Genomic DNA, 25,552 nt, shown 5'->3' on the forward strand with positions numbered 1-25,552 from the left:
TCTGACTGCATGAACAGACAAGCACATTATGCACACATACACGCATACACCATTTAAACCTGGCTGCATCCCTCAAATGCAACTCTGCCTCTCCATATCATCAATAGTTTCAGTATTCAGTATGTTATACTTTGGCTATTTTTGAAAAATCATGAAAATGTGGTGCAAATATTTGAATCTATATTCTTTCAGAGTGAAAGTTTTTACGTTCACTCTGGTCCTTGACATGAAAAAGGTTGAGCAGGGCATAGGTTGAGCATGAAAAACATAGGTTTTTCAGAAAACCTTTAGGATTTAGAAGATATTTCTTTAGAATGTCAATGTCTAAATGGATCTCAACTTCTGTGATAGTAGGTAATGACAAAGTTGTGATTTCCAGTCATATTATTAATCTCAAATGTTTGTAAGGTATAGCTCAGTGTATTTTTTGTAATAGTGTGCTTCTGCACACCATTAGTCAAACAAGTCAGACAGGAACTAGTATCCTATCATTTTGTTAAAATGTAAAAAATGCAGCATCATCAACAGTGTTTGAGTTTCCAAGCCTATTAACCACTTTTAAACTGGCTTTGCTATTTTGGGTCAAGTCATTATAGGAGACATAAAAGCTCATAACATGTCGCAGTTCTATTAATGCAATTGGATTCTATTCTGCAATTGTACTAGTGCTATGCTTCCTTTCAAGCCTGATTTTCTGCCTCTGTTGAGAAATGGTGATTCTGATTTGCTCCAGGAGATTTGTTATGAGGTGGTGATCAGTCTACTCTAGGTCTTAGTTCAGTCTATGGGTTTGACAAACTGTCTACGATAGTCCTGGACCAAAAAGAGGTTATTGAGGTGATCAACCAATGTAATCAAAAAAGTCAACCAAAGAACAAGATTCCTTTACAGGATCTCCTCCTCACTGGTCAACAAAAACACCTTGAAGACCTTAACAGGAGCCCTCGTACAAGGTTTCTTTGACTGTGCATGCACCTCCTGGTACCACAGCACCTCAAAGGCCCTTAAAACTAGGCTCCAGACTTCCCAAAACAAACTGGTCAGGCTCCTACTTGGCCTCACCCCCAGAACCCACCTCACCCCTGCCCACTTTGACAGGCTGGAATGGCTTAGGGTCGACGACAGAGTACAACATCTTGCAATGGGTCTGGTCCTCAAGATTCGATACACCACCAAGATACCCATGTACCTGTCTAGATACTTCCTTAATGTTAAGTCCACACCCACAACACCAGAGGAAGTGCAACGAACCATATACAACCCAGATTCGGCAGTTAACAGTCTTTGTATTGAGTTTGTGCTTGAAATGTACTGTAATTCTGCAAACTGTTAATACATATTTCAATCAATCAAATCAATCAATCAATCAATATGGCCGTGTAACATGGTTGTATACTGCCACATAAACACATCTGTGCCTAGTTTGTATAAATAAACTGCTGTTACAAACCTCATGACTGATTGATGCCGTGGGTTTAGTGTCATACCACAAATGTTCGGTACCTGTTTGCCTCACAGTGCACAGTACACGCCTTCACAGAAGTTTGCTCTCTGTTTTTCATGTTCTCTTTAATAATTGCTTCAATGCCTTACTACTACTACTACTATGTCATGCAATGACCAGTACCAACACAATGCTCCTCCAACGCTTTGGTTCGACCCCCGGCCGGGTCATACCAAAGACTGTAAAAATGAGACCTGCTTGGCACTCAGCATCAATGGGTTGGATTGGGGGGGTCAAATCAACTAATCAAATTATTCCTGAGTGTGGCACGGCTGCAGCTCACCGCTCCTTGGCTGCGGCTCACCACTCCAAGAGATGGGTCAAATACGGAGAACAAATTTCACTGCGTTAACGTGTGTGACAAATCGTATGACTTTGACTTTTTTTGTCATTTGATTTTCCACTAATGACCTTCTAAATGTAATAACTCTGCACAACAATGATGACATTGGTAAAATTCTGCACAGGAGGGCTTTAATGTAGAGCATAATATTGATTGAGTCACTTAAGTTTGTAATATGTTTTCAATAAGAATTTCGTAGTAATTACGAATTATTCTATCAGTAATAAAATAGGTGTATAATTCTTATTGACCAGTGAAAAACAGAGAGCATACTTCAAGTAAAGACTGGAATGCGAGTCACATGCCAGTCCTTAGTCTCCCCATGGTCCCACTCCCAGACCAATGGCATTAAATATTTCTCATTTAAAATCCTTTTCGTAGGATACTCTTACACTTACCCTTTCTATCCCTTTCTGTGCATCTCTGTTCTTTTCTCACTCACCCTCACCCCTGTCCTGTCATGTAGTTTGACACTATTCTGAAAGCACTTAGTCAGAGCAATGGAGTAGTCCTGCCTCCCTATGGCAACAGTCAGGTGAGCCTCACTCTTTCAGTCCTCCCTGTCTGTTCCTCTTGCCCGTTCTCTTCTCCTTGCATTCCTTACTGTCGCGTGCTGCTCTTTCCATAGTAGGTGATATTTTATCTACTGCAATGCTACCCCTGCTTCCGGCCCCTTACCTCTAGTCTAGTGCATTTGTTCACTCTCAGTGTGTTTACACGCACACTAAAGCCCGATCATACCCCAAATAATGCAATACTAAAGTTGAAATGGCGTGTTTCCTCCTCCGCGTCATCAGTGCCCATACCCGAAGGCGGGGTTGGTGAAAGGGCCTTTCTGTGTGGAGTTTGCATGTTCTCCCCTTGTCCCCTAGGGTAGGTACCCTCACAAAAAACATGCAGTAATCCTGGTCACTAAACTGCCTCCCCCTGGCCAGCCGGGGCGCCTGATGGAGGGGAAAGGAACTGGTTGGAATAACGTGTTCCTTCCACGTGCTACGTCCAACCAGGGAAACTCCCCCCTGTCAGGTGTAAAGGAGCAACTTGGACACTCAGGCATGAAGGAAGCATGAGTTCAAGTCCGTTGCTCTCCCCTTGTCCCCCATATATGGGGACTAGGTTGGTGGAGGATGTGTAGAGCCCAGGATCACATTAGATGATTGACACAGGGGTGAAAAATGGGTTACAAAATCGTGGGCTAAAAGATATATTTAATATAAATGTTTATCAGATTTCCAAAATCAAGGTCTTAATCAGGGTAAGAAAAACCTGTTTAAGATGGCTAATTTTTGATGAATCTTTTGATTTATTTGCTTTTGGGGATTTCTTTCTTCTCAATATAATTTGTGTCTAAATACTGTAAATACATGTGCTGTACTAAGGTTGAACAGATTTACTGTACTCTAGGAAGTATTTACAAACTTTCATGGGGAATTCCTGTAATCACATTATCTCACTAATGCTATGCATGTACATGCTTATATTGAATTATTGCCATAACCTGATCATTCCCGGATATTGGTGTGCATGAAAATGCAGTAGACTGATGAGTAATGGAATTGAATGGTTAAGTGCATACTGTCAATTGGGACACTGTGGGGTCTAGGGAGGGACTGTGGAGCAGGGATAGTCATTATTTTTCGTTCAGACCTTGTTTTGGCATGTTGTTGTTGTTGCCAGTGTTACTGATGACCCACCAGAATCCCTGTCTAATGTCCTAGCAGTGCTGTGTGAATCTGGTCAGTTAACATGACTCGACTTTAGTTCGTTAGGTCTGTTTGCATGGCGATGGCATCCATTCCTTGTGTGGGCACTAACATTATTTTGCTAGATTTTATGTAGATGATTTTATGTTTAGTCCTCAAAAGAAAACAGTTTTTGCTGCTTCTGTGTTTTTACTTTTACAGTAGGCTGTGATGTGCTCAGCAGTGTTTTGTATAGTGTACTTGTTTAACCACATTAACCTTGGCATCCCTATTTTGGACAAGGCATTAGGGGCAAAGCTTTCGAAAATAGCCAATGTACAATTTCAATATGAATCGCAATGTGATTCTACAAAACGGTAATTTTTAAAAGCCAATAATAAATAATGTGGTTAATAATCCCACACCTTTCACATGCCATTTTAGATTTTAACGTTGGCTATTCAAAAATAGCAGGTGTACAAGCACACAGTGTCACAGTGATCTTGTACATCTGCTATTTTTTAACATTTTTGAAATATCTCCAAGTGTTGTTTGAAATAGTGTGAGAACTACTGATTTTAGAAGGCATTTTGTATATCAGCCGAAGGTCTTAATGGGCTAAACTAGTGCCTGTGTGTGTGTGTGTGTGTGTGTGTGTGTGTGTGTGTTGCCTCAGGCCTATGCTGACATGGAGACCAGGGGGTCTCCGGTCGCTCAGCTGCTGGAGAATCCAATTGGAGAGCCTGGCCGTGGCTCACCTGTGTCTAACCCCACTAGCGCTATTACAGCTACTAACCCAGAGTGTGTCACTCACAACACAGACCTTCAGGTGTGTGTCTCACACTTTATTCACTCTCTCTCTCTGACCCCCTCAGTCACCTTTCCTTTTATTGATATAAATCCCATTAACACTAGTGCTTAATGTGCTTTGTCTACATACTAAAGTACTTATCACAGTCGCACGACTCGCACTACTGCTAAATAGATTTGTTCAATCCTCAGTGCTAAACACAGTGACGTTTACATATTATGGTTTGGTTATGAAAGAGAGTGGAAACAGCATTCCAAAACATTGGTCACTGGTGAGTGAGTAGATTAATGTTTCAGGCCGTTGATAATGTTTTTGGCTGATAGGAATGATTTCTACAGTGTGAACCACAACCACACTGATAACTAGTCGTTGGCAATGTCACAGTATGTATGACACCTGAGGTAACTGTTAGGCTCACACTACATCTAGTATACAAAAATAACTTGTGATCAACAATAAAATAGCCTTGACACTTTTTCAGTTAATTACTTTTGTTATGAGATATGAATTATTAATCGGGGAGAAAAAATAAACATGATGTAGCTGTCCGTGTCAATTTGTATGGATATATGTTTGATGAATAAACTTGGCATATGAGTTTCAATCCGACTCTCATGAGTTTTCTCTCTCTCTCTCTCTCTCTCTCTCTGTCACAAAGTGACACATCAAAAATAAATCTGCTGAAGTTGCTATGTTTTGCATACTAAACATTGCTGTGGCAAGGTTACAGATGGTTATCATTAGTCTGATCATGCACACAGTGCTCTTTTTTTTCGCTGCTCTGCTGTGTATGTACAGTACAATTCAGTATTCACTCATTAGTAAGTAAACACTGACTGTATAAATATACTGTAGCAATGTGCACACACAGACTAACTTCATTCCTATCTGTCTGCCTGTCTGTCTGTCGGTCTGTCTGGCTTGACAGAACTACCCTGATACCAATGGCAATGAGAGTTCCATGGAGGAAAATAGGTGCGTCAACTTTCCATACATTTGTCACATGGTGCCCCTGACACTTGCATCTCACTATCTAATATGTACACTAAATAGTACATTATTTTAAGTTATTTCATAATTCATATACAGTATGTAGAGTAGACCGACTGTCTAATATGTCCATGCCATGTAATATGAGGGTGTCAATTCAACCGTGGCAGAATAAATTAAGCTTATTATAGGACTAGGCTAGTTTTGAATTTTCCCAAAAATGTTTTAATGTGGTAAATTATATTTTGCATTTGTCTGATTTCTTGTAGACCCCTCTCAGCCACAGAGAGCCTGCGACAGCTGTCCCAACAACTGAATGGCTTGGTGTCTGAGGTACCACATTTATTATACACACCTAGTTCATCTTGGCAGTTGGCACACATACGCACTTGTCTCATCTCCTCCATACATAATTTACACGTTTTTGTACCACTATGTCGCTCACCATAAAACGCTATTTTTACGCCGTAGGTGCCATGCTTTCTAGAAGAGGGTCTATGAGACTGTTAATTCAACATATTCACACAGTGCCATTTTGCCACTAAGTTAATGAAATGCCACCCTTCCTAACCCGCAAATTTAACGTGAGAGCAAAATTGCTTTTACATAGTGCTAGATAGACTTACTTGGGACGCTTTATAACAAGAATGACTCATGTCATAACTGCCAGGTGCAGCAAAGAGACCATGGGTTTTTTAATCTCCCATTGGCGCCTTAGACTCTTTTGTACAGTGTGTAAAAATGTCTTTTTCTCTGTGTGATTTCAGTCATCCACTGCTTATGTGAATGGGGACAGTGCTCCTTCACCTGTCCATGAGAAAGAGCTTGAGGTAAGAGATGCAGCTGATGCTTTCTATCAAGAATCGGGCATGTTTGAAATGACTTGGAATTAGGAAAGAAATGTGTTGAGCCAAAATCAACTGACATGACAGACATTAAATAATCTCATGCTTAGATTGAAAGTTTGAAACACAAGAAGGCAATCATGTTTGTGCACTTATACTTTATACTTTGTGTGCAATTAATAGCCGTGAAATATGTCAAAGGGAGGGAAAATGTTCCAAATTATTTACAAATAAACAGAAAAAGCACAAGTATTCCAGCAAAATTCCTAAATACACTTTAGTGAAGCCTGTTGCATTCTGACGTCATGTAAATATTTGAATGAGTCCTTATGTATGCAATTAAGTAAGTCACGTCAGTGATCTGCTCGTAGTGAAGTACCAAGCAGAGTTGTGATATAGAAAGAAAAGTTTAAACATATCCCAGCCCAAAGCACTTTGAAATCCATTATAAGAACATTTTGAACCAATATGGTAGAACTACAAGTCTGCCAAGGCCATCCACCATAACTGAGCGACCAGGTATGGTCAGGAGAGCATTAGTCAGATGCAGCCAAGAAGCCAATGGTATCTCTGAAGCCGCTGGATAGGTCAGGAGAAATTGTCCTTGACACAACTATTAAACCCATCCTCCACAAAGCTCGGCCTCATAGAAGAGTCGTGAGAAGAAATCCACTGCTGAAGAAAAGCCACATCCAATCCCATTTGGAGTTGGTCAAAAGGCATTTGGGATGCAGCAAACTTGTGGAAAAGTGTATCTGATCTGATGAGGCCAAAATTGAACGTTTAACTTTTGGCCTTAATGCAATCAATCCTATTGTCCTATTTTAAGAGCGCATATGCAGGCAGGGCTCGCATGTGCGCAAACACGTGCTGAAAAGCCTGGTGTTCTGTTCGTGTAGCTCGGTCGTAACTTGACATTTTCACTTCAACTCTTTCCTTGAGCTATTTTGCCAAGAAGATGGGGGGGAAAAATTGCAGGTGGTGGTGGCAGGAAGTATTATACTAGATGATCATAATACAGGGACATTGGAAAATCCTGTGGTACCTCAGAGTACATTTACCCCAGCTGCATTAGCTCCCTGTTGCATCATTGTCCCGGGTGGAATAGTTCAAAATGTCAATCCTCCCCTGCAGCACCACTTCCAGTGCTACACTCTCATGCTCTGACCCATGCAGCCTTCCTTTTTTAACAGTCTCCCTCCCAGTCTGTGCAAAGTTCGCCTGAGTTTTTCTTTTGTCATTTTAGATTTTACTCACCTCAACGGCTCAACTTTTGGCATGTTTATTCCCACTCAGTCCATACATACCGACTCCTTTACTGTAGTAAGAGCAAGCAATTATATCGTTCAATAGTTTGAGAACGTGTCTCTGAGCACTGCTCTAAGGACTATAGGGATATAAAGGTAATTTATTGACCAAACTCACTCGACTAAAACATGGATGGTAAAATAAAATAATTTGGAATGAAATTGTTTATGGCCTTTTGTTGATTATATTCTGTATACTGAACTTGCTCGGACTTAACAAACTGGTGAATATTAAATGGCCTAAAGTTTTAACTATGGACAGTTTTAACTTTGGGCCAATTGTCTAGCTTAGTGTTCTTTGTATTGAATTTTATAGGGGTGGTACATTGCTGCCTAAAAGCACTGCTCTTACCCTTAGCACAGTGTAATGTTATTTCATTCACCACACTCTGGCATTGCTATTTCATTAGCCCACTATTGAGCAGTATTTGGATGCTCCATGCAGCAGCCTTTGTGCAATGTAGAGAAACTAGTTATTGTTAATTTAATGATGGCCCCATTCCCCCTTTAGCCAGGCCATTAAATACATTTACCTGCCAAAGTGCCAATATCATCTACTTTCCTCATGTGTTTTACCATGTAATTTTATCAGCATATTTTGCACCACTTGAAAACGAAACAGTCAGGTACTTCTATTATTTACCTTAGCGTTAATGATTTCTCCACCCTCACATCCTCACTTTATCTCATTCTTCTTTCTTTTTCTTTCTTTTTTCTCCATTCTTTTTCCCGGATGCATGTATGCACGTGATAGAATCGGAACCAGGAGTTGGCTGCTGCCCTGGACTCCAGCAACATAACAAACTCTCAGCTCAATACCAAGCTAGCCCAGCTGGTAAGAAGCTGTGTGTCTGTGTGTGTGTGTGTGTGTGTGTGTGTGTGTCTGTGTGTGTGTGTGTGTCCATTTCTTAATTTGTGTTACAATTATTAACCCATCACCAGACTCTGCATTACAACCACACTACGTATTATACACACATCCTGGATGTGCTCCTCATTAACCGTGAATAAGCAACACTTAACCGCATGGCTTTAACTTCATTTGTCATCTCATCTTTCGCTTTTGTTGATAAAACACACATTTCTCCAATGTTTTTAGAGTAACGTGATTCAGACCATGCTGTGCTGTACTGTACTAAATTGACATGATGATGTCAATACTTCCTATTATGGCTTATTTAGTATTAATTGGTTTGTTAGCACAACTAACTGCTAACTAAAATACTAAATGGGCTAATAATTAAGTACTTTGCTTTGCAGTGATACAGAGCTAGGCTTGAACTGGCAATGTTGTTGGTGTGGGGGTTGATAGGCGAGGTCTTGATTATGGCTATAAGTTCACATCTGTTCTGTTGGTTTGGCAGACTCAGCAATCTCAAGAGGTCACAGATCAGCTACACAAGGTAAACACTGTTTATTATTATTATTGTCTTAGTCGCTCTTTCTCTACCCCCAATTCATACCACATACAGGAACTCTTTCACACATAGTTTATCCCTTATAATGTTCAGAAATGTTGCCTGCATGCAGTGAGAAGTGAATGGGAGCTTCAACACCCCCCCCTCAACACCTAGCAACATATAGTAGCATCAAACACTTACTGTATCCAGAGTTCCAGAGCATCTTTCTGTTTCAAGTGGGCCACAACAAACTTTGCTTTAACCCATTTATGCCTGACCTCGAAATTTAAAAACATTCTTCTAAATCCTCCAGTTTTCTGAAATAAATATTTTAACGATTTTTCAAAAATAGCAGACCTACAAGCTCGTAGGTGGCGAGCTATGAGCTTGTAGATCTGCTATTTTTCAATAACTAAAGCATAACATAATGCTAACACCAAAAGGGGTTCCAGCCCAAATGGGTTAAGGTCCCTGCACACTGCTGCGTTATCGGAGCGAATTTCGTGTGTGCTGTTTTTTCCCCACTGTTGTTTTTCTCCAAAAGACGCAAAAACGTCAGAAAAACAAAGCAGTGTGCAAGCTCCTTTACAGGCATAAGAACATTGGAACCGGACATTGCCTGCCATGTTTCTGAAAAAGACTTGCATACATTAAATGGACATCTGGCCTTTGCATATTTTGGCGTTGCCATGGCATGTAATGACTAAACACAAGATGAAAATATTCCTGAAAGTGGCTGCATGTGTGAATATTTTAAATCACTTGCAGCTATGGAAAGGTTATCCTACTAATATAATGGTTAGAAATGTATTTCAGACACTCTGGTTTCTCCCCATGACCAACTCACCATCTCTTGCTGCTTCCTGAATGTCGTATTTCTTTCATCAGGATCGAAAGGAGTTTGAGCAAAAATTTGCGAAGGAGCAAGGAGCTATGCGGGAGCAATTACAAGTAACCACTCTTTCTTGACGTACATACTTATTAAACCTTTTATACATTCTGAAAATGCGAAGTGTGTTTACGATTCGTATTCATCTAGAGTTGAATCTAAGGCGTAGTATGTCAAAATGCATGGTTCAGCTGCCTGACGACTGGATTTGCCTGCATAACGTCCTTGCTTTCTTTCCCAGGTTCACATACAGACCATCGGCATACTAGTATCAGAGAAAACGGAGCTGCAGACGGCACTGCAATATACGCAACATGCGGCACGCCAGAAATCAGGTGTGTGCGTGTTAGTTTTGGGAGTAGCTCCATCTGTAAGATTTATGCCCTATCTTGGAGATTGACCTGGGTCACACCTGCGAGAACGTCAAAATGTCTGCTGCTGACAGCATGTACCTTTCCTTTATAGAAGAGTAGGGAGATCAGCCACATTTGTGTTAGTTAACCCACTGTGCCATACAGATCACACCATACACTTAACACAACAAAATGATTAGGGATTGCAACTATTGAACAAATGTACAGTTGTTCAAACCGCCGTAGACTATTTTGATTCGAGTGTGTGTGTGTGTGTGTGACAGGAGAGGCAGAGGAGCTGAACAACCGTCTGCAGAGCACCAAGCATAGAGTTTCAGAGCTGGAGAGAACTCTGTCCTCTGTTTCCACACAACAGAAACAGCTTGACAAGGTAAGGCGCATTTCATTAATCCATCTATTACCATATAAACTGACAATGTTCATACAATCACTGACCTAGATGATTGCAAACTTTGATTGTTGCAATATTACAACCTGTCCAAAGTTCCACTTTGGACAATTACCCTATTTGGTCAAATGTGTTATGCCTGATTTATACATTGTGGTACGATGTCGCGATCAGAAATATGCATTCGAGCCACTGTGAGCTTGTGGATCAGCCATTTCTGACATGGGACACTGTTGTACAACCTGTAGCAACATGCAGTTATTATAAGTTATTTGTCATGGAAGCCAGCGACATGAAGCTACAAAGTGACGCCCCACAAGTGACACGCTACCAAACAAAAAGGAGTTGAGCAGGCTTCAGCTTTTTTCAGTGCTCCAATGACATGAGTCATATAAGGTCTCACCCTTTCCACTCCCCTTCTCTGTCCCTTCAATTCATGCTCCGTACCATAAATGGAAGAAAAACTAATAATTGCCACCACCAACCAGTTCCCTGCATTATTTAACCCTACTGGTCTCATTTCATTTACACAGTGTGGCTTGAGCAACACAACGGACTCAGCAGCAATATAACTGGCAGTGCTTGGATGTTTTTCTTTTTAGCTTTTGTCGCCACTAGTGTGAATGCAGCATTAGGCCTCTTTTCCGTGTCTGACTGTAGTTTTCTCCTTTCTGTGCAGCATAACAAAGACCTTGAAAAGGAGAGAGATGCCCTGCGGCTAGAGGTGTACAGACAAAAGTAAGCATCTTGGTAGTGGACAAGAAGCATTTATTACTGTTTGTGATATTATTAGTCCAATGAAGTACACAATGAAGTCTTGAGTGTGGAAAAATCTAATAACTATCTAACTCAGGGGTCTGCAACAGGCGGCTCTAGAGCCGCATGCGGCTCTAGAGCACACCCCTAGTGGCTCCCTGTAGCATTAAAAGTAGCAATAAATTATTTTTCATTTATGGTTTCTGTAGGAGGCCAAACGTGACAAGCATTCTTAATATTTATTCTACACATTTTTACAAAATTGGAAAACTTAACTAAACTAAACTTTGCGTCATAGCATGCGACACACTCAGTGCCGTGCCAGCCAGGTGTCTATTATAAACAAACCGGTGGTTGTGTGAGGCTGCTGCCTGCTACGCTATGGCTTCTACAGGGAGAGAAATAAAGATAGACGACAAAAAACAGAGGATTTAACAGTTCATGGACAGAGGCTTTTGCCTTCACAGCCAATGCAGATTGACTGCCTGTATGTTTAATCTGCAGTGAGAAGCTATCAAACAACAAAAAAAGTAACGTTGAAAGACATTTCAAGTGAAAGCATGCTAAATTCTGCTAGTTTCGTTGCAACCCGGGAGATAATAAAGCTTGGCAAGCTGCATTATAATGCGTAATTTTCTTTGCGGCTCCAGATAGATTTTGAATTTATTTTTGGTCGAAAATGGCTCTTTCAACATCTTGGGTTGCTGACCCCTGATCTAACTGATGACCATCTTCTCTTCACTTCCACCTGTTATTAAATTGACAATTTAGAACAAACATACTCGGTAAATGTCATTTCTAATCTTCTGGATTAAATATTAAAGACATTTCTCTTTATGACCTTCATAACCCCAGTTAGAAGCGTTCCTAAATCCCTATGACCATACCATATTGTTTATTTCCAATATAGCAAGTCAAATATGAATAAAACCACTAATAAGGGGAGGCAAAATACCATAGCACTTCTCTTTTGAATGGTATAACAGTGGTCAGAAAACGTAAACATTTTAAGCGCAAAACTAGTATATCAACCACCACAGCTTCATTCAGTTTGTGTGCTTAAAAAGCACTGCAAAAGTACCAATGAGAAATCGCCAGTTGCAGAAGCAGTTGCATTATTAAAGGAACTACAACATGCATTTTAAAACAGTTTTTAATATTTAATAACATGTTGTTTATGTCCCTCAAATGTATTTCTAATGGTTTGAGCCTAAATCGCCAATCCATGTCATTTCTGTCTGGCTTCTAAAGCAGTTTTAGCTGCAGTACAACAATGTCTGGATGTGGTGGGGGAGCTGTGTATGGAAATTATTTTCTCCGCCACACCCCCATCCTAGCTACTCCCCTCCCACATCTTTGACTCATTATAATAAGGCCCAACCCTGCCTCCCCTCCCACAGGGGTCGATTTAGGACTTCTATGTTACTTACTTCTATATTACTAATCTAATTACAGTATTATGATCTGGGGGCGTGTAGTATGTCATATTGCAATTTTGGGCATGTTAAGAAGCGCTTTTGACACCCCGCGGAGTGCGCAAAACGGCCTTGAATTAGTCATGGGTGTGTTTAAGGCGTGTTTGAGACGTACCCAATCAACATGTCCGTACTATTCTCTTTACCAGTCAGCTGATGTCACATACGGAATGCGCACTTTGGGGGTCGTGGTATGACATTTCTTCAGGCTGGCACCATAGAAGACATGACATGCCTTTGTCACATTTGGGTTAATTATTCCTATTGCACTGCATGCTGTCACCTTTATGCCTCAAAAGAACAGACCCACCTTTCAGATCGGAATGGAATTGCGAGTAGATAGCAGCATATTGGCAAATTGCCAATCCATGCGTAATTAATTAATTCGATAACGATAGAACCATGTACCATACAGCGAATGAAAGCAAGATTCATAAGGAATATGGAGATTTTTACATTTAATAAAACGGTTGAGAAATGAGAGAACCATGAGTGTTTATAGGCTAATATCAACGTTTTTTTATGAAAGACCAAACGGGCTGTGAACTTGAAGAGCTCAATCACCATCCCGACACGGAAGAAATATAGCCTAGTGCATGCATGTATATGCACTGTTGCACTTGCACACAGTAGCCTACACACGCTCTTTATTTGTTTCTATTGAAAAACACCAGTAAAATAACGTTTATTATATTTTATTTCATTCAAGTCACGACGAAGGAATGAGTTGAATGCGTGCTGCGTAATGCTGTGGCCCCGATGGTATGGTCTTCGCTGAGTTCGCTCGTAGCATTTTATTGAAGAAGACTTGAATCGGGTGTGATACAGCATATGAAAGCACATTTCCCACGGATTATGGAGATGTTTTTATTTATTTTTAAGGTTGAGAAATGAAAGAATTATGGCCGTTTCTAATCTCAATGTTTTTTTTAAAGACGCAAAACTGCCATGTCTCATAGAAACAAGTAAATAGGTCTATAAAAATAAGCGCATATAACAGGGGTCTGTAACCTATTTTAAATGAAGTGCCATGTTTTTATTTTCTAAATAGTGAGTCTGCCATATCCAGATTAATTTGAATGACACCACATTAAAATAAAAAAACATATTTTGATTGTCCACAAATATAAAGTTCTTCCTTCTTTTTAAATATGTTCTTGCACATTGTTATAATGATCATTATATATCCCCCTGCAGTCAGAGTTCATAGTTTTAATGAATGAATGTGATGCATTGTGAGCTGGTATAGATCTGCTATTTTCAAAAGTAATCTTTTTATTTAATTTTTGGATTAGCTGTCCTTAGTTGGGCAAATGCATTCATCTGGGGATCCTTGACATGGGAATGTGCTGTGTGACGATCACTGGTTTAAACAACATTAGGAGAAAAGCCCAAATAACCACTTTAGAAACAAGAAAAGCAACCACACAAAGCAACTTTACAGAAAAATAAGCCGCTTATAATAAACAGACATGGCAACACTCTACCAGCCTTCCAGAGCCGCTCAAGTGTCAAATCAAACAGTGCTTTTTGCGTTTATGAGGTGGTCAGACCCACGTCTAATCGTTATGCGCTGAGTGTCTTTAGGTCAAGGGGCTTAATAGCAAATTGCGCAAAGCGAGAATAATTAACATATGGACACTCCCACAATGCTAAAATATTCAGGGACGCGGTATGCCAAATGTGTGTGCGTTCAACACGGGCCGAGTGCGTTCAACACGGGCCGATATGCCTTTCATAATACGAATGTGCGCAGAGCGAGGCCAATTTATGTATCACGACCTGGTAAACTGCACCTTCAAAATCGACCTGACAGTCTCTAAAGACAAAATGCTAATTTGGAATGGAGGAGGGATTATACAAGTAATGTATACATCACAAGTAGCACCCAATCATTCGGCCTATTGTGAGACCGCTGTACATAAACACCCAAATATGATGAGACAGCCTGATTTGTTTAAAATTGGGTATTTCTGGGGACAGAAGACACGTAGGGGAGCCCAAAAAACTAACAGATATAGTTGAATCGAATTGAAATAATGGATAGAGTTGAATTTCATGTTGTAGGACCTTAACAAACAATAAAGGTAATCATAATCTAATTAATCCAAGTAATGTATACTAGTGTTGATTGATACTTTCAAACATTGCATATCGTGCCAGCTTTAACCCTTTAAAATCACTAAACGTGGGGTCCAGGGACCCCCTGGGGTACTCCAGGTGGTTCCCCCCCCAGCTGATTTAATGATAGTTAGGAACCAAATGAACCAAGGATTTTACAGTGCAGATTGGGTCAGACTAAAAAAGCTTGAGAATTCCTTTCCTGAAAATATAGGTCAGTATTGTACTGCAATTCTCACTGCTCTGATTTGGGGCATCCCCATTTTGGTCTTTGAAGACTTTGGACATGACAAATTGCATGTTTTTGTAGCAATGCGAGTGAAGAGTCAAAGCAGCAGACCTCTGAGATGACAGAGCAGCTTCTCCTGAAAACACAAGAGAACACAGGGATGAGGCTAGAGCTGGAAGAGCTACGCAAGAGGCTGGAGATGGCTGACGTCATGTTACAACAGGTATGAATAATTAACACAGGAGCAAAGGCACAGTCACATTAGCATACCAGTGTTTCCTTCCTAGTGGAGTATGTTAACACCTAACCACATTGGCGTCCCTATTTTGGGCATGTGCTTACGAGTGAACATCTTCTAAAACTAGACCGGTGCCTGGCTGTAGAGCACTGAGTCGGTAACGATGGAAGTTGGAGTTCCATGCCCCACCCGGCTATGCAATACCTGTTGTACCCGTGTCAGAGTACCCGTTTCACCCATCTGTCTGTGTCCCTTTTATGCCCATATATGGAGATTTCTGGATCTGTCTCTCTGTGTCCCTTTATTCCTATATATAGAGTTCTGTGTCAGGCATGCCCAAATATGTGTTGTGATGTCAGAACAGGCCAGCTCCATATATGACTGGGTAGGGGCCCTGTCCAGAGCCGTTTGTGGCGGTTCTGGACAACCGTGGGTCCGACCGACTTGACACCGGGCACTGCACTCCCTGTGGGGATGTGGAACGCGTGTGTCGAATTTGAAGTCGGTGGGGCAAACGGTTCTCAAGGTACGTGGATTACAGACAGACGTACAGAGACATGGTGCATTTATAGATGGATGCTGAAAATACCATTCTTATGATCTACAAGCTCAATGCCACATTGCAACGTGTTGTGAGCTTGTAGATCGGCTGTTTTCGCTACGACAACATTTATTGGACTTCTAAGTGCAGTGAAGGATAAATTATCCTTTTGCAATTGCATCACATTGTGTAAAAGAGGTGTAAGAATTCCCTGCGGGATAATGGACATGCAAACAAACACAGCACTGAAGTCTCTCCAAGGGTTGTAGAAAACTATTAAATATAAAGTTTCAGTGAAATGACAAACCTGGTGTCCAAACTAACAGCTTTGTTTCTTTGTCCAGTTCTCCAGTCAGTCGGGACCGCCCAGTGCCAACCAACAGCTCCAGGTGCTTTTGGAGGAAAAGCAACAACTGGAAGCACACACTCACCAGGTCTGTTTGAATGAATCTTTTCCCTCTATGTATGTGCAGAAAGAAGAGTGTCTGTGCCTAAATGTGTTCCCCCAGTTTTACAATGAGGATTTCAAGCTGTAAGCAGAAAAAGTCAAAGTCGTACGATTAGTCACACGTTACAGCAGTAAAATTTGACCCATCTCTTGGAGCGGTGAGCCGCAGTGTGCGCCACGCTCGGGGAATCATTCTTATTATCAGAGAAGGAGCATCACCACTGTATACCGTAGTTGGTCAAATGAGAAACAACAATTCTCTTCTACTAATGCCATCCAGACAAATCAGACAGATTTATACCAGCGCCCTAGTAGTATAAATTCAAGTATTCCTAATGTCCCTTGTTCTGTAATTATGAATGATTTTGAACAGGTCAACTGTATTGTTATATTCACTGGGTTGTTTCTGCCAACTACTTTGCACTAGGCATGAAACGATATATCATATATCGATATTAATCCCGATGATATGAATCGATTTAATAAAATAAATAAATCGATTAAGAAAAAACATTTTTTTTCTTTAGGGGGCTAGTGAATTATGGTGTGTGTGATATGAAATGTGAGCTTTAATCATATTCCATCATATTCAAGTGCTTCTGGAGAGAAATTAAACTGATAGTCACTTTCAGTAGTAGAGCACTGTAGAGGGGAGCTGTGTGTGTCTGTGACTGTGCCCAGGTGATGTTGATGCTCATTAATACATCAAGGAAGGCAGTTACTGGTATATAAAATAAAAAAAACTGGAAAATATTTTGTTTAAAATATCGTGAACCTCATATCGTGATACGAATCGTATCGTGAGTTGAGAGAATCGTTGCATGCCTACTGCACGTCACATGAAAGTTGGACAATGACGAAAATGTAATGAAATGTTGTTGCTAACCCAATCAACCTCCTCATGCCCCCATGTCAGTGCTCGTACTATAATGTACACTTGTCTCGGCTGCCATGGTAACATTTGCCTCTTATCTAACAAACTGAACCCACCCTGCCAAAACCATATTGAATCATGTTTTCCTCTGTGTCTTTGGTGACACAGCTGATGGAGTCAGTAGTCCAGCTGCAAACAGAGAGGGACCGCTATGCTGAACAGATACAGGAGGACGGACGTGTCTGGAAGGACAAAACAGAGCAGCTCTTATCGCAGGTATACTGTATGACTAGCACTGCTGTCTCAACCTGGTGTCCCTCTTTATTATAGGTGACATCTTTTCAAAAGCCTTTTTTTTTTCTTTTATAAAATGTTCAGAAATACTAGTAAAAATGCTATTTGTCAAAGTATATGCCAAAGTATATAAGTGGTTAAAGACGGTGTTGACACCTGTGTTAACAAACATGAGATGAGATGGAACGAGTATGCAATATCATCCTTTCATAAAATCACAGTTTTCTTCTTTCATGTGTGCGTTTGTGTGTTGACAGGTGAGATTAGTAGCAGAGGAGAGGGACAGGAGCATCAGCCAAGTCCAGGAGCTGGAAGCACAAATAACTGAACTAAAGAATATTGCAGGTGAAAAGCATGCATCTACTCTACTGCCTGCTTGACCACTCAACTTTTCTCATCCATTTCTATATGAAGTGTTTTAAAATGATGCTGAACATGAAAGTCTCTTCTCCTCCAGAAACACTGGCCCAGGAAAGGGAAGCCCAGGGCCAGATAGAGCCAGAACCCTCTGGGCCGTCGGAGAGTGAGGTGGCTCTGCAAGAGGCCGTCAGCAGCTTGCAGCAGGAGAAAGATGCCATCACGGCACAGTACCAGGCACAGGTGTGTGCAACGTGCTTTCCACACCTGACCCGTTATGTTTTGTGTCGACCCAGTTACAAATCACCCAGAATTAGTTGGTTGTCAGTTTCTCCATACTCTTCTATAATGGTGCGCTCACACGGGAAGACGCAAAGACAAATGGGAGTATCATTTGGAGCAGCTACATGCACCATTTGTCTTTGCATCGTCATGTCACTACCATTGATAATTAATAGCAGACTGCATCATTGCGCCTGCCCGTGTGAACGCAACATAACTCATAACTTACCCCGCAATACCACCACCACCTTGGTAGCTATAATTGCGTCTCATAGGTCATTTTACGCATCTAAACCTGAACCCCACCCTCTGTAACAATCCCACCTCGGTAGCTGCACAACAACCAGCAGCTGAGTCGGATGTGTGCGGAGCAGGAGACCCGTCTTGGGGAACTGGAGCAGCAGATAGAGAGCCGGACTCAGGAGGCTGAGGACCGCCGGCGCATGCTGGAGGACGTCCAGTCGGACAAGGCAACCATCAGCCGGGCGCTCACCCAGAACCGCACGCTGAAGGACCAGCTGGCTGAGCTGCAGAACGGCTTCGTCAAACTGGTGAGGCACGAGAGTGGTGTACGTTGCTACTCGGCTTCTAACTTCTCATGTTTGCTTCCTTCTCGTCTCGGTTATCACTTCAGGCATAGTTTTCTTCTACCACTTCTTCTCTTTTCCATCCATGCCTGATATTCATTTGGTAGAGATGTGATCTGATGTCTGATCGGAGCCGTTTTAGTGTAGGAAACTTATTGTGAAATCACATTCAGAATTTCAGAATATCAATCGCTGTTATTTAATGATTTTGTAGACAAATGAAAACATGGAGCTGACCACCGCCATCCAGTCAGAGCAATATGTGAAGAAGGAGCTGGCTCGCAGGATGGGGGAAATTCAGGAGGCTCTTCACAACGGCAAGGAGCAGGTAGGGTCGCTCACAGAAAGGCACCCCACACACACACACACTGCGTCTTATTGTGAGTCTGTAGATAGTTTCACTATTTCTGTACTATTTTCTTCATGTCGAAGATTATATCTGTTATTGGTTTCTAAATATTGGTTTTCCGATATGTTCTGGGTCAGTTGCCCAGCCCTAATCTCTGCTCTCGTCACCAGATAGAAGAAAAGAGTGGGGAGCTTCGGGCTGTGCTAGAGCAGAGGGACCAGCTGGCTGCCCACCTGCAACAGTACTGTACAGGCTACCAGACGCTGGTCACAGAGCGCCAGCACATTCACCACCAGTACCTCCAGCAGAGCCAGCTCATGGACCGGCTGCACCACGATGAGAGCCAGGGACGTGCACAGCTGGAGATCAGCCAACATCAGCTCCAACAAGCACAGGTGTGTGTGTGTGTGGTCGACCAGATAAACATAAAAAAAACACAAATACTCGTGCAGCATTTCACCCCCCAGCCAAACACGCCTATCTTCACCCACGTCCCTCACTTCACCTACCTCGGTAGCACTCTGTCACCATCCTGCACCATAGACGATGACGTCCAGGCACGCATCGGCCTGGCCTCTGCTGCCTTTGGTAGGCTAAGGTCCAGGGTTTTCCAGAACAGGGACCTCACCATCTCCACTAAGGCAGCTGTGTACAAGGCAATCTGCCTCTCCACACTGCTCTACAGCTCGGATACCTGGACACCCTACCAGAGGCACATAAACTGTCTAGAGGCTTTCCACATCTTCTGCCTCCAAAGGATCCTGGGTCTGACCTGGGCCGACAGGGTGCCGTACACTGAAATATACGACCGGACCAACACACCCAGCATTACAGCACTCCTTGGCCAAAAACACCTCAGATGGGTCGGGCATGTGATCCGTATGCCAGCCCATCGCCTACCCCGACAGATCCTGTATGGCCAGCTTCAAGCCGGTCAAAGGGCTGCCGGAGGTCCAAAAAAGAGGTACAAGGACCACATCAAAACCCTCCTGAAGAAGTGTGACATCAGACCACCAGCACTAGAGTCCCTGGCTGCTGATCGCCACACCTGGAGCTCTACCTGTCACCAGGGAATCACTCACCTTCAGGAGAAGCTCACAGAGAGGAGAGTACAGCGGCGTGCACAGCGGCACCAACGTGCCAAAGGTCCACCGACCACCACTGCTGCCTTCCCCTGCCCCTCCTGTGACAAAGTCTGCGGATCACGCATCGGTCTGAACAGCCACCTGGCTATGCACAGACGACAGACACAACAATAATCATCTCATAAACTATATTTGGAGCAACGTCATCATCGACATCGATGGACTGCCATAAGCGTGTGTGTGTGTGTGTGTGTGTGTGTGTGTGTGTGTGTGTGTGTGGGGGGGAGCACATACAATCACTGGCACACTGACTGTATTCTCTCTCTCTCTCGCTTGTATCTACTGTATCTGTCACTTGATCTATGCCTGGTCTTTCCTTCTGTCCTTACTTTCTTAATGCCTGAGACTGTTGACTGATCTACTGTATCCTATCTGCCCCTTCAGGGACATTTGGAGCAGTTGGCCAAAGACAACCAGCAGCTCAAGGTGGAGGTTCAAGATCTGCTCAACAGCTCTGCCCTGGACAACGTATCGAGATACCAAGGTTAGACAGTGTTTGGACTGGTCTGGGCTTTGCTTGTCTTAACCCTATCAGTGCCGGAAGTACTTAAAAATAGGAGCTCTGGGTGGCCGGGGTTGTCTCAGCGCTTTTACTCTGAAAGCCATGACACGGAAACAATCTACTAAAAAACGTTGACTTTACATTGCTAGCTTACATTGCGATCATTTTAATTTATACGATATATTATTCAACCGACATGTTTCTTCATCAATTATACAATTGGCACTTTGATAAGAAGTTTGTTGTTCATGCACATAACCTTTTGGAAAATAATATAATATTATTTAGTCTACTGATTCTCCAAATGGGGTTGTTGAAGAGGTACCCAACAAAATAAAGACAAACGGTTAAAGACTTAAGCCCCATTTTATCAAGTTTACAACTCGTCAGTCGCAATGTAATGTAGATTGGCTATTTTCAAAAAATGATGACAAATCTTGACACCTCTATTATGGGAGTCCCTCACACAACCTTTTCAGGTAGGGATCATGACAATATTTGAGAGCCACTGAATTAGCCAGTCGGACGGTGTCAGCCAATAATTGTTTGTGATTTTGTTTTCTAGGAGATGGAGTTGAGAGTCAATCTTTGCAGGAAAGCCCAACAAACTCCTCCATAGTTATCCCTGATGATTTTGATAGTCGAGAAGAAATGGTAAGTCTAGGCTAAACGTATTAGGTATCTCTCACAGCTTTCCTTAGTATAAATCTTACATCTGGACACTTCTGGATTGCATCTGAACACTTCTGGGTTGCATGAAAAGTCAGGCTTGAAGTTAGCATTCATGTCACACTGTGTTTCAGAACTACTAGTAGAGTCAGGAGTCAAATATATATATATATGTGTGTATATACACGTTTTAGTTTTTATCTTCAATCCATATCATCCCCTTCCACCCACCTTCTCTGTTTTTCCTGTTAATCTTTCCCACTTGACTCTCTTTAAACTCCTCTTCTCCGTCTCTCCATCTAGGAGGAGTTCATCCGAGGGGCTCTGGCCCAGTTGGAGGCAGAGAGGGATGAGGCCATGAGGCATCTGGAGGAAGAACACAGGCTCCACATGGCAGCACGCCACCAGGCCGAGACCAAAGCCCTCAGCCCAGAGCACCAGCACCACAGTCAGGAGGCCAGTGACCACCATCGCTACCACCCTGAACACGAGCAACACGATCAGTGTGACCACGGCCATGAACACTATGGTGAGAGGAATAGTTTGGGATGCAGCCAAATTATTGGAGATCGACCTTTTTTTTAACTTTGTTTTGGGAGGAACTGTCACAAGACTTACCCCATTTAGACCTGTTGCAACCTATACGTTGTTTTACCTTTCAATCCGTATGCTACCTCTGTGTCAACACAATTATAATTCTTTTACTTTTTGACTCGGAAGGTTTTCTGAAACCATAGGTTAGGTTTTAGAGAATGTGTTTTTATAATCGGCCTCAGGTCTAAATAGGTGCGAGTTCAATGTGTTACACAAGCTGTAAAGCCTCATGCTATTCCTGGTTAACAGGCTTTCTAGTTTTGTCTTGTGTTTTTAAGCTTATCCACAATTTCTGTGGTGCTGTTGACAAATTGTCATGCAGATGCCATCATGTCACATGGCCTACATTATTGTTTCCCATAAAATGGGGCAACATAATTTAAATATTGTGGAAATTATACCATAACCTCAAAACATGCAAATGTAAGTTTTATCACATTTGCTGACAATCACTTTGTCAGCACATCTCTGCAGCAACATCTGACTGGATTAAAGTAGAGCGGAAATTTAAGCAAGGCTGAAGAGAGGAATTGAGAGAGAACACCTTTGTGATAAATTAATCATGACACATGAGTGTAGTGGTTCTCAAACATTTCTGGCTCAGGCCATGTCATCCACGACATCCCTGATTTCTTTGTTATATATATTTTATGTCAAATATGTAAAACAAGGAGAAGATCTGTTTACATTTAGGACAGATTGAAACGAATAATAATAACTAGGGATGCACCGAAAGAGAAATTCTTGGCCGAAACCGAATACCGAATATAGGAAACAGTTGGCCGAAAACCGAATACCTAATATCCGAATATGATTAATATTATACATATTTTTTCCTACCATTGCTGTCATGGCCGTACCTTAAAGCTACCTGATTTATGGCAAAATAACTTAACTTAAATAATAATCACTATTATGGGTCCATAAAACATTTATTCAGCCCTTTTGAATGCATTAATTGCATACACTATTCGGTGATATATTTTTATATATATTTTCTGCGGCCGAATATTCGGTGCATCACTAGTTAAAATAGTATGTTTATACAGAGTAAGTACAGCATAAATAATCTCTCAATCACTTGGTAATGACTGTGACACAGTCCTGTATCTGAAAGGTCAGAAATGCAGTCCTTGCAACCACAATGTTTCCAGCCATACATAGTCCAGAAGGCCACTTAAGCACTATAAATACTTTGTTGTACAACAAATAGAAAAAAATGTTGACCTACAAGCTTGTAGATGTTTGGAAAATTTGAAAGATTTAGAAAACTTTTGCCTATAATGCCATGTTGAAAGTGGTTATCACTTAACATAACTACACCCGCACAGTATCATTGGTATGAAGTGTAACTGAATATCGCTGTTTTAGTATCCTCACTTAACCCATTAACCTGAGTTTGATTCTACAAATGTTATGTTAACTTAAATAATAATCACTATTATGGATCCATAAAACATTTATTCAGCTCTTTTGAATGCATTAATTGCATACACTATTCAGTGATATATTTTCTGCCTATTTGGGCCGAAACCGAATAGGCCGAAAATGCATTTTTAGCCATTTTCTGCCGAATATTCTGTGCATCACTAATAATAACCTTTATATCTGGGTGGAACATTCACCACGGATCTACAAGCTTGTAGATCTGCTATTTTTGGTGAAGAGACTTGGTGTACTGTAGGCTGAAAAAGATCGCACCAAGTACAGTACAACTTGGGTCCGTTTCACAAAGTTGAAAGTGGTTAACCCATTTTGGGCGGGAACCCCTTTTGGTGTTTTAAACATTGTTATAATTTAGCTATTGAAAAATAGCAGATCTACAAGCTATCGCGCCACAGAGTGGCTCGCTACGAGCTCGTAGGTCTGCTATTTTTTTTTTAAATCAAAGAACGACTGACATAGAAACATAGCTTTTTCAGAAAACTGTCAGAATGGGTTAAACTGACGTGATATTGATACATTCCAAATATTATTAAAGAATTCTGAGGAACCCCTTTGCGTCCATGGCACCCACTCTGAGTGCATTCCTCCTCTGCTGTCCCCTGTCCAGAAGGAGGCGTGCCAGTAGAAGTGCACGAGGCCCTGCAGGAAGCCATGGAGAAGCTCCAGCAGCGCTTCACCTCCCTCATGCAGGAGAAGGCCGACCTGAAGGAGCGGGTGGAGGAGCTGGAGCACCGCTGCATCCAGCTCTCTGGCGAGACGGACACCATAGGTCAGTGGTTCCACAACCTTTTAGCCCTGAGAGGTTTGCCCGGGATCCAAACTATTGAAAATAACCGATCTACAAGCTCACAATGTGTCACTTTGTGTCGCGTGTGTGAACCAGTGTTCTGGAACCAGTGCTATAGGACAGGTAATGGTGACACACGGTAGCGGCTGTCGGTTTTAAGTTGATCACAATTTGTTAAAGATTTACTCTTAACTGAATAAAACTAAAAAGCCTTGTAAATGTTCAGTATGGAAAGGAATTTCTCACTTTGTGAGGAGCCCTGTGACACATAATTTGCATGAACAATCACTTGTATATAGACAGTTCTTTTTGTTGTTTGTTTGACAGGAGAATACATAGCACTGTACCAGAACCAGCGGGCCATAATGAAGCAGAAACACCAGGAAAAGGAGCAGTACATCAGTATGTTGGCCCTGGACAGGGAGGAGATGAAGGTACTCTCATCAGTATGTTGGCCCTGGACAGGGAGGAGATGAAGGTACTCTCATCAGTATCTAGGCTTTAGAGAAACAGAGTCTACACTTTAGACTCTGTCACCGGGTGACCAGATAGCCGAATGGTTAGAAGAACGCACACCACATGAGCACAAATAGCCTTGTTCAGCGTGTCCCCTTGTTCGACTCGTGGTCGGCAAGATTGTTTGCTGTGTCATTCCCCTGACAGTTAGCTGCAGTGCTTCAAAACACTGGTTGTTCGTTAAAGTATTGAAGTTGGTAGTTTTCATTCAGAGGGGAAATTTGTTGCATTCAGCAGAGATCTGAGTCAACGTCTTTTGCAATGATAAATTATCTTATTTATGATAATAATCGCCCAGGCCACAATAATGGAGAAACATTTAACACAAAGCAATTTAAAAATACTCAAACTTGCATGCAACAGATAGTAATTAATAGCTAGATTCATTTGGTATCAGGTTTTTTCCCCCTGTTTTCCGTTTTTTCTTGAGATAATATCGGGGACTTGTCATTGCAGCTACATGACATCTTTGTATCTTCTTTCATACAGTATAGCGCTTTCTCACTTATATAATATCTGACATGTCATTGTTCTTTCTTTTGGCAATAGCTGCTCTGTTTCATCACAGCTGTATAAGAAAAGAGGAAGAGAACTATGCTTGTTGTTCCTAGAGAGACAAAAAGCTTAAGAAGTTTGTGTATGTTTTAGTTTTTCTTAAAATGCCTAGCAATAGGTATCAGTACGTTGACAACGCCATTCCATGGCAAGTCATCTGCATTTTCTTTGGTCGTCGTCGTTGTATATGAAACCTTTTTAAAGCTGCAATCCGGTAAAGTATTTGAATGAATAAACGTGTATGGTAGAGTATG

The 25,552-nt window shown here is 41.7% G+C and overlaps 1 protein-coding gene across 1 annotated transcript in view; it reads left to right on the top strand.

Annotated features, from left to right (window-relative positions):
• The window catches only part of golga2 (golgin A2), a gene marked incomplete at its 5' end in the record, with an annotated part of 34,300 nt that overhangs the window by 2,798 nt on the left and 5,950 nt on the right, over positions 1–25,552 (top strand). Inside the window, 24 exon segments of the mRNA XM_083793771.1 lie at positions 2,314–2,382; positions 4,206–4,358; positions 5,269–5,315; positions 5,600–5,663; positions 6,098–6,160; positions 8,237–8,317; positions 8,847–8,885; positions 9,771–9,833; positions 10,013–10,106; positions 10,409–10,515; positions 11,213–11,271; positions 15,196–15,337; positions 16,238–16,327; positions 17,384–17,491; positions 17,767–17,854; positions 17,967–18,109; positions 18,481–18,699; positions 18,950–19,063; positions 19,255–19,479; positions 20,614–20,713; positions 21,297–21,385; positions 21,704–21,929; positions 24,048–24,209; positions 24,555–24,661. Coding sequence (XP_083649897.1) covers positions 2,314–2,382; positions 4,206–4,358; positions 5,269–5,315; positions 5,600–5,663; positions 6,098–6,160; positions 8,237–8,317; positions 8,847–8,885; positions 9,771–9,833; positions 10,013–10,106; positions 10,409–10,515; positions 11,213–11,271; positions 15,196–15,337; positions 16,238–16,327; positions 17,384–17,491; positions 17,767–17,854; positions 17,967–18,109; positions 18,481–18,699; positions 18,950–19,063; positions 19,255–19,479; positions 20,614–20,713; positions 21,297–21,385; positions 21,704–21,929; positions 24,048–24,209; positions 24,555–24,661 — 2,652 coding nt within the window.

The sequence above is a fragment of the Protomyctophum parallelum genome, assembly GCF_964188405.1.
Source record: "Protomyctophum parallelum genome assembly, chromosome: 21".
Taxonomy (NCBI): domain Eukaryota; kingdom Metazoa; phylum Chordata; class Actinopteri; order Myctophiformes; family Myctophidae; genus Protomyctophum; species Protomyctophum parallelum.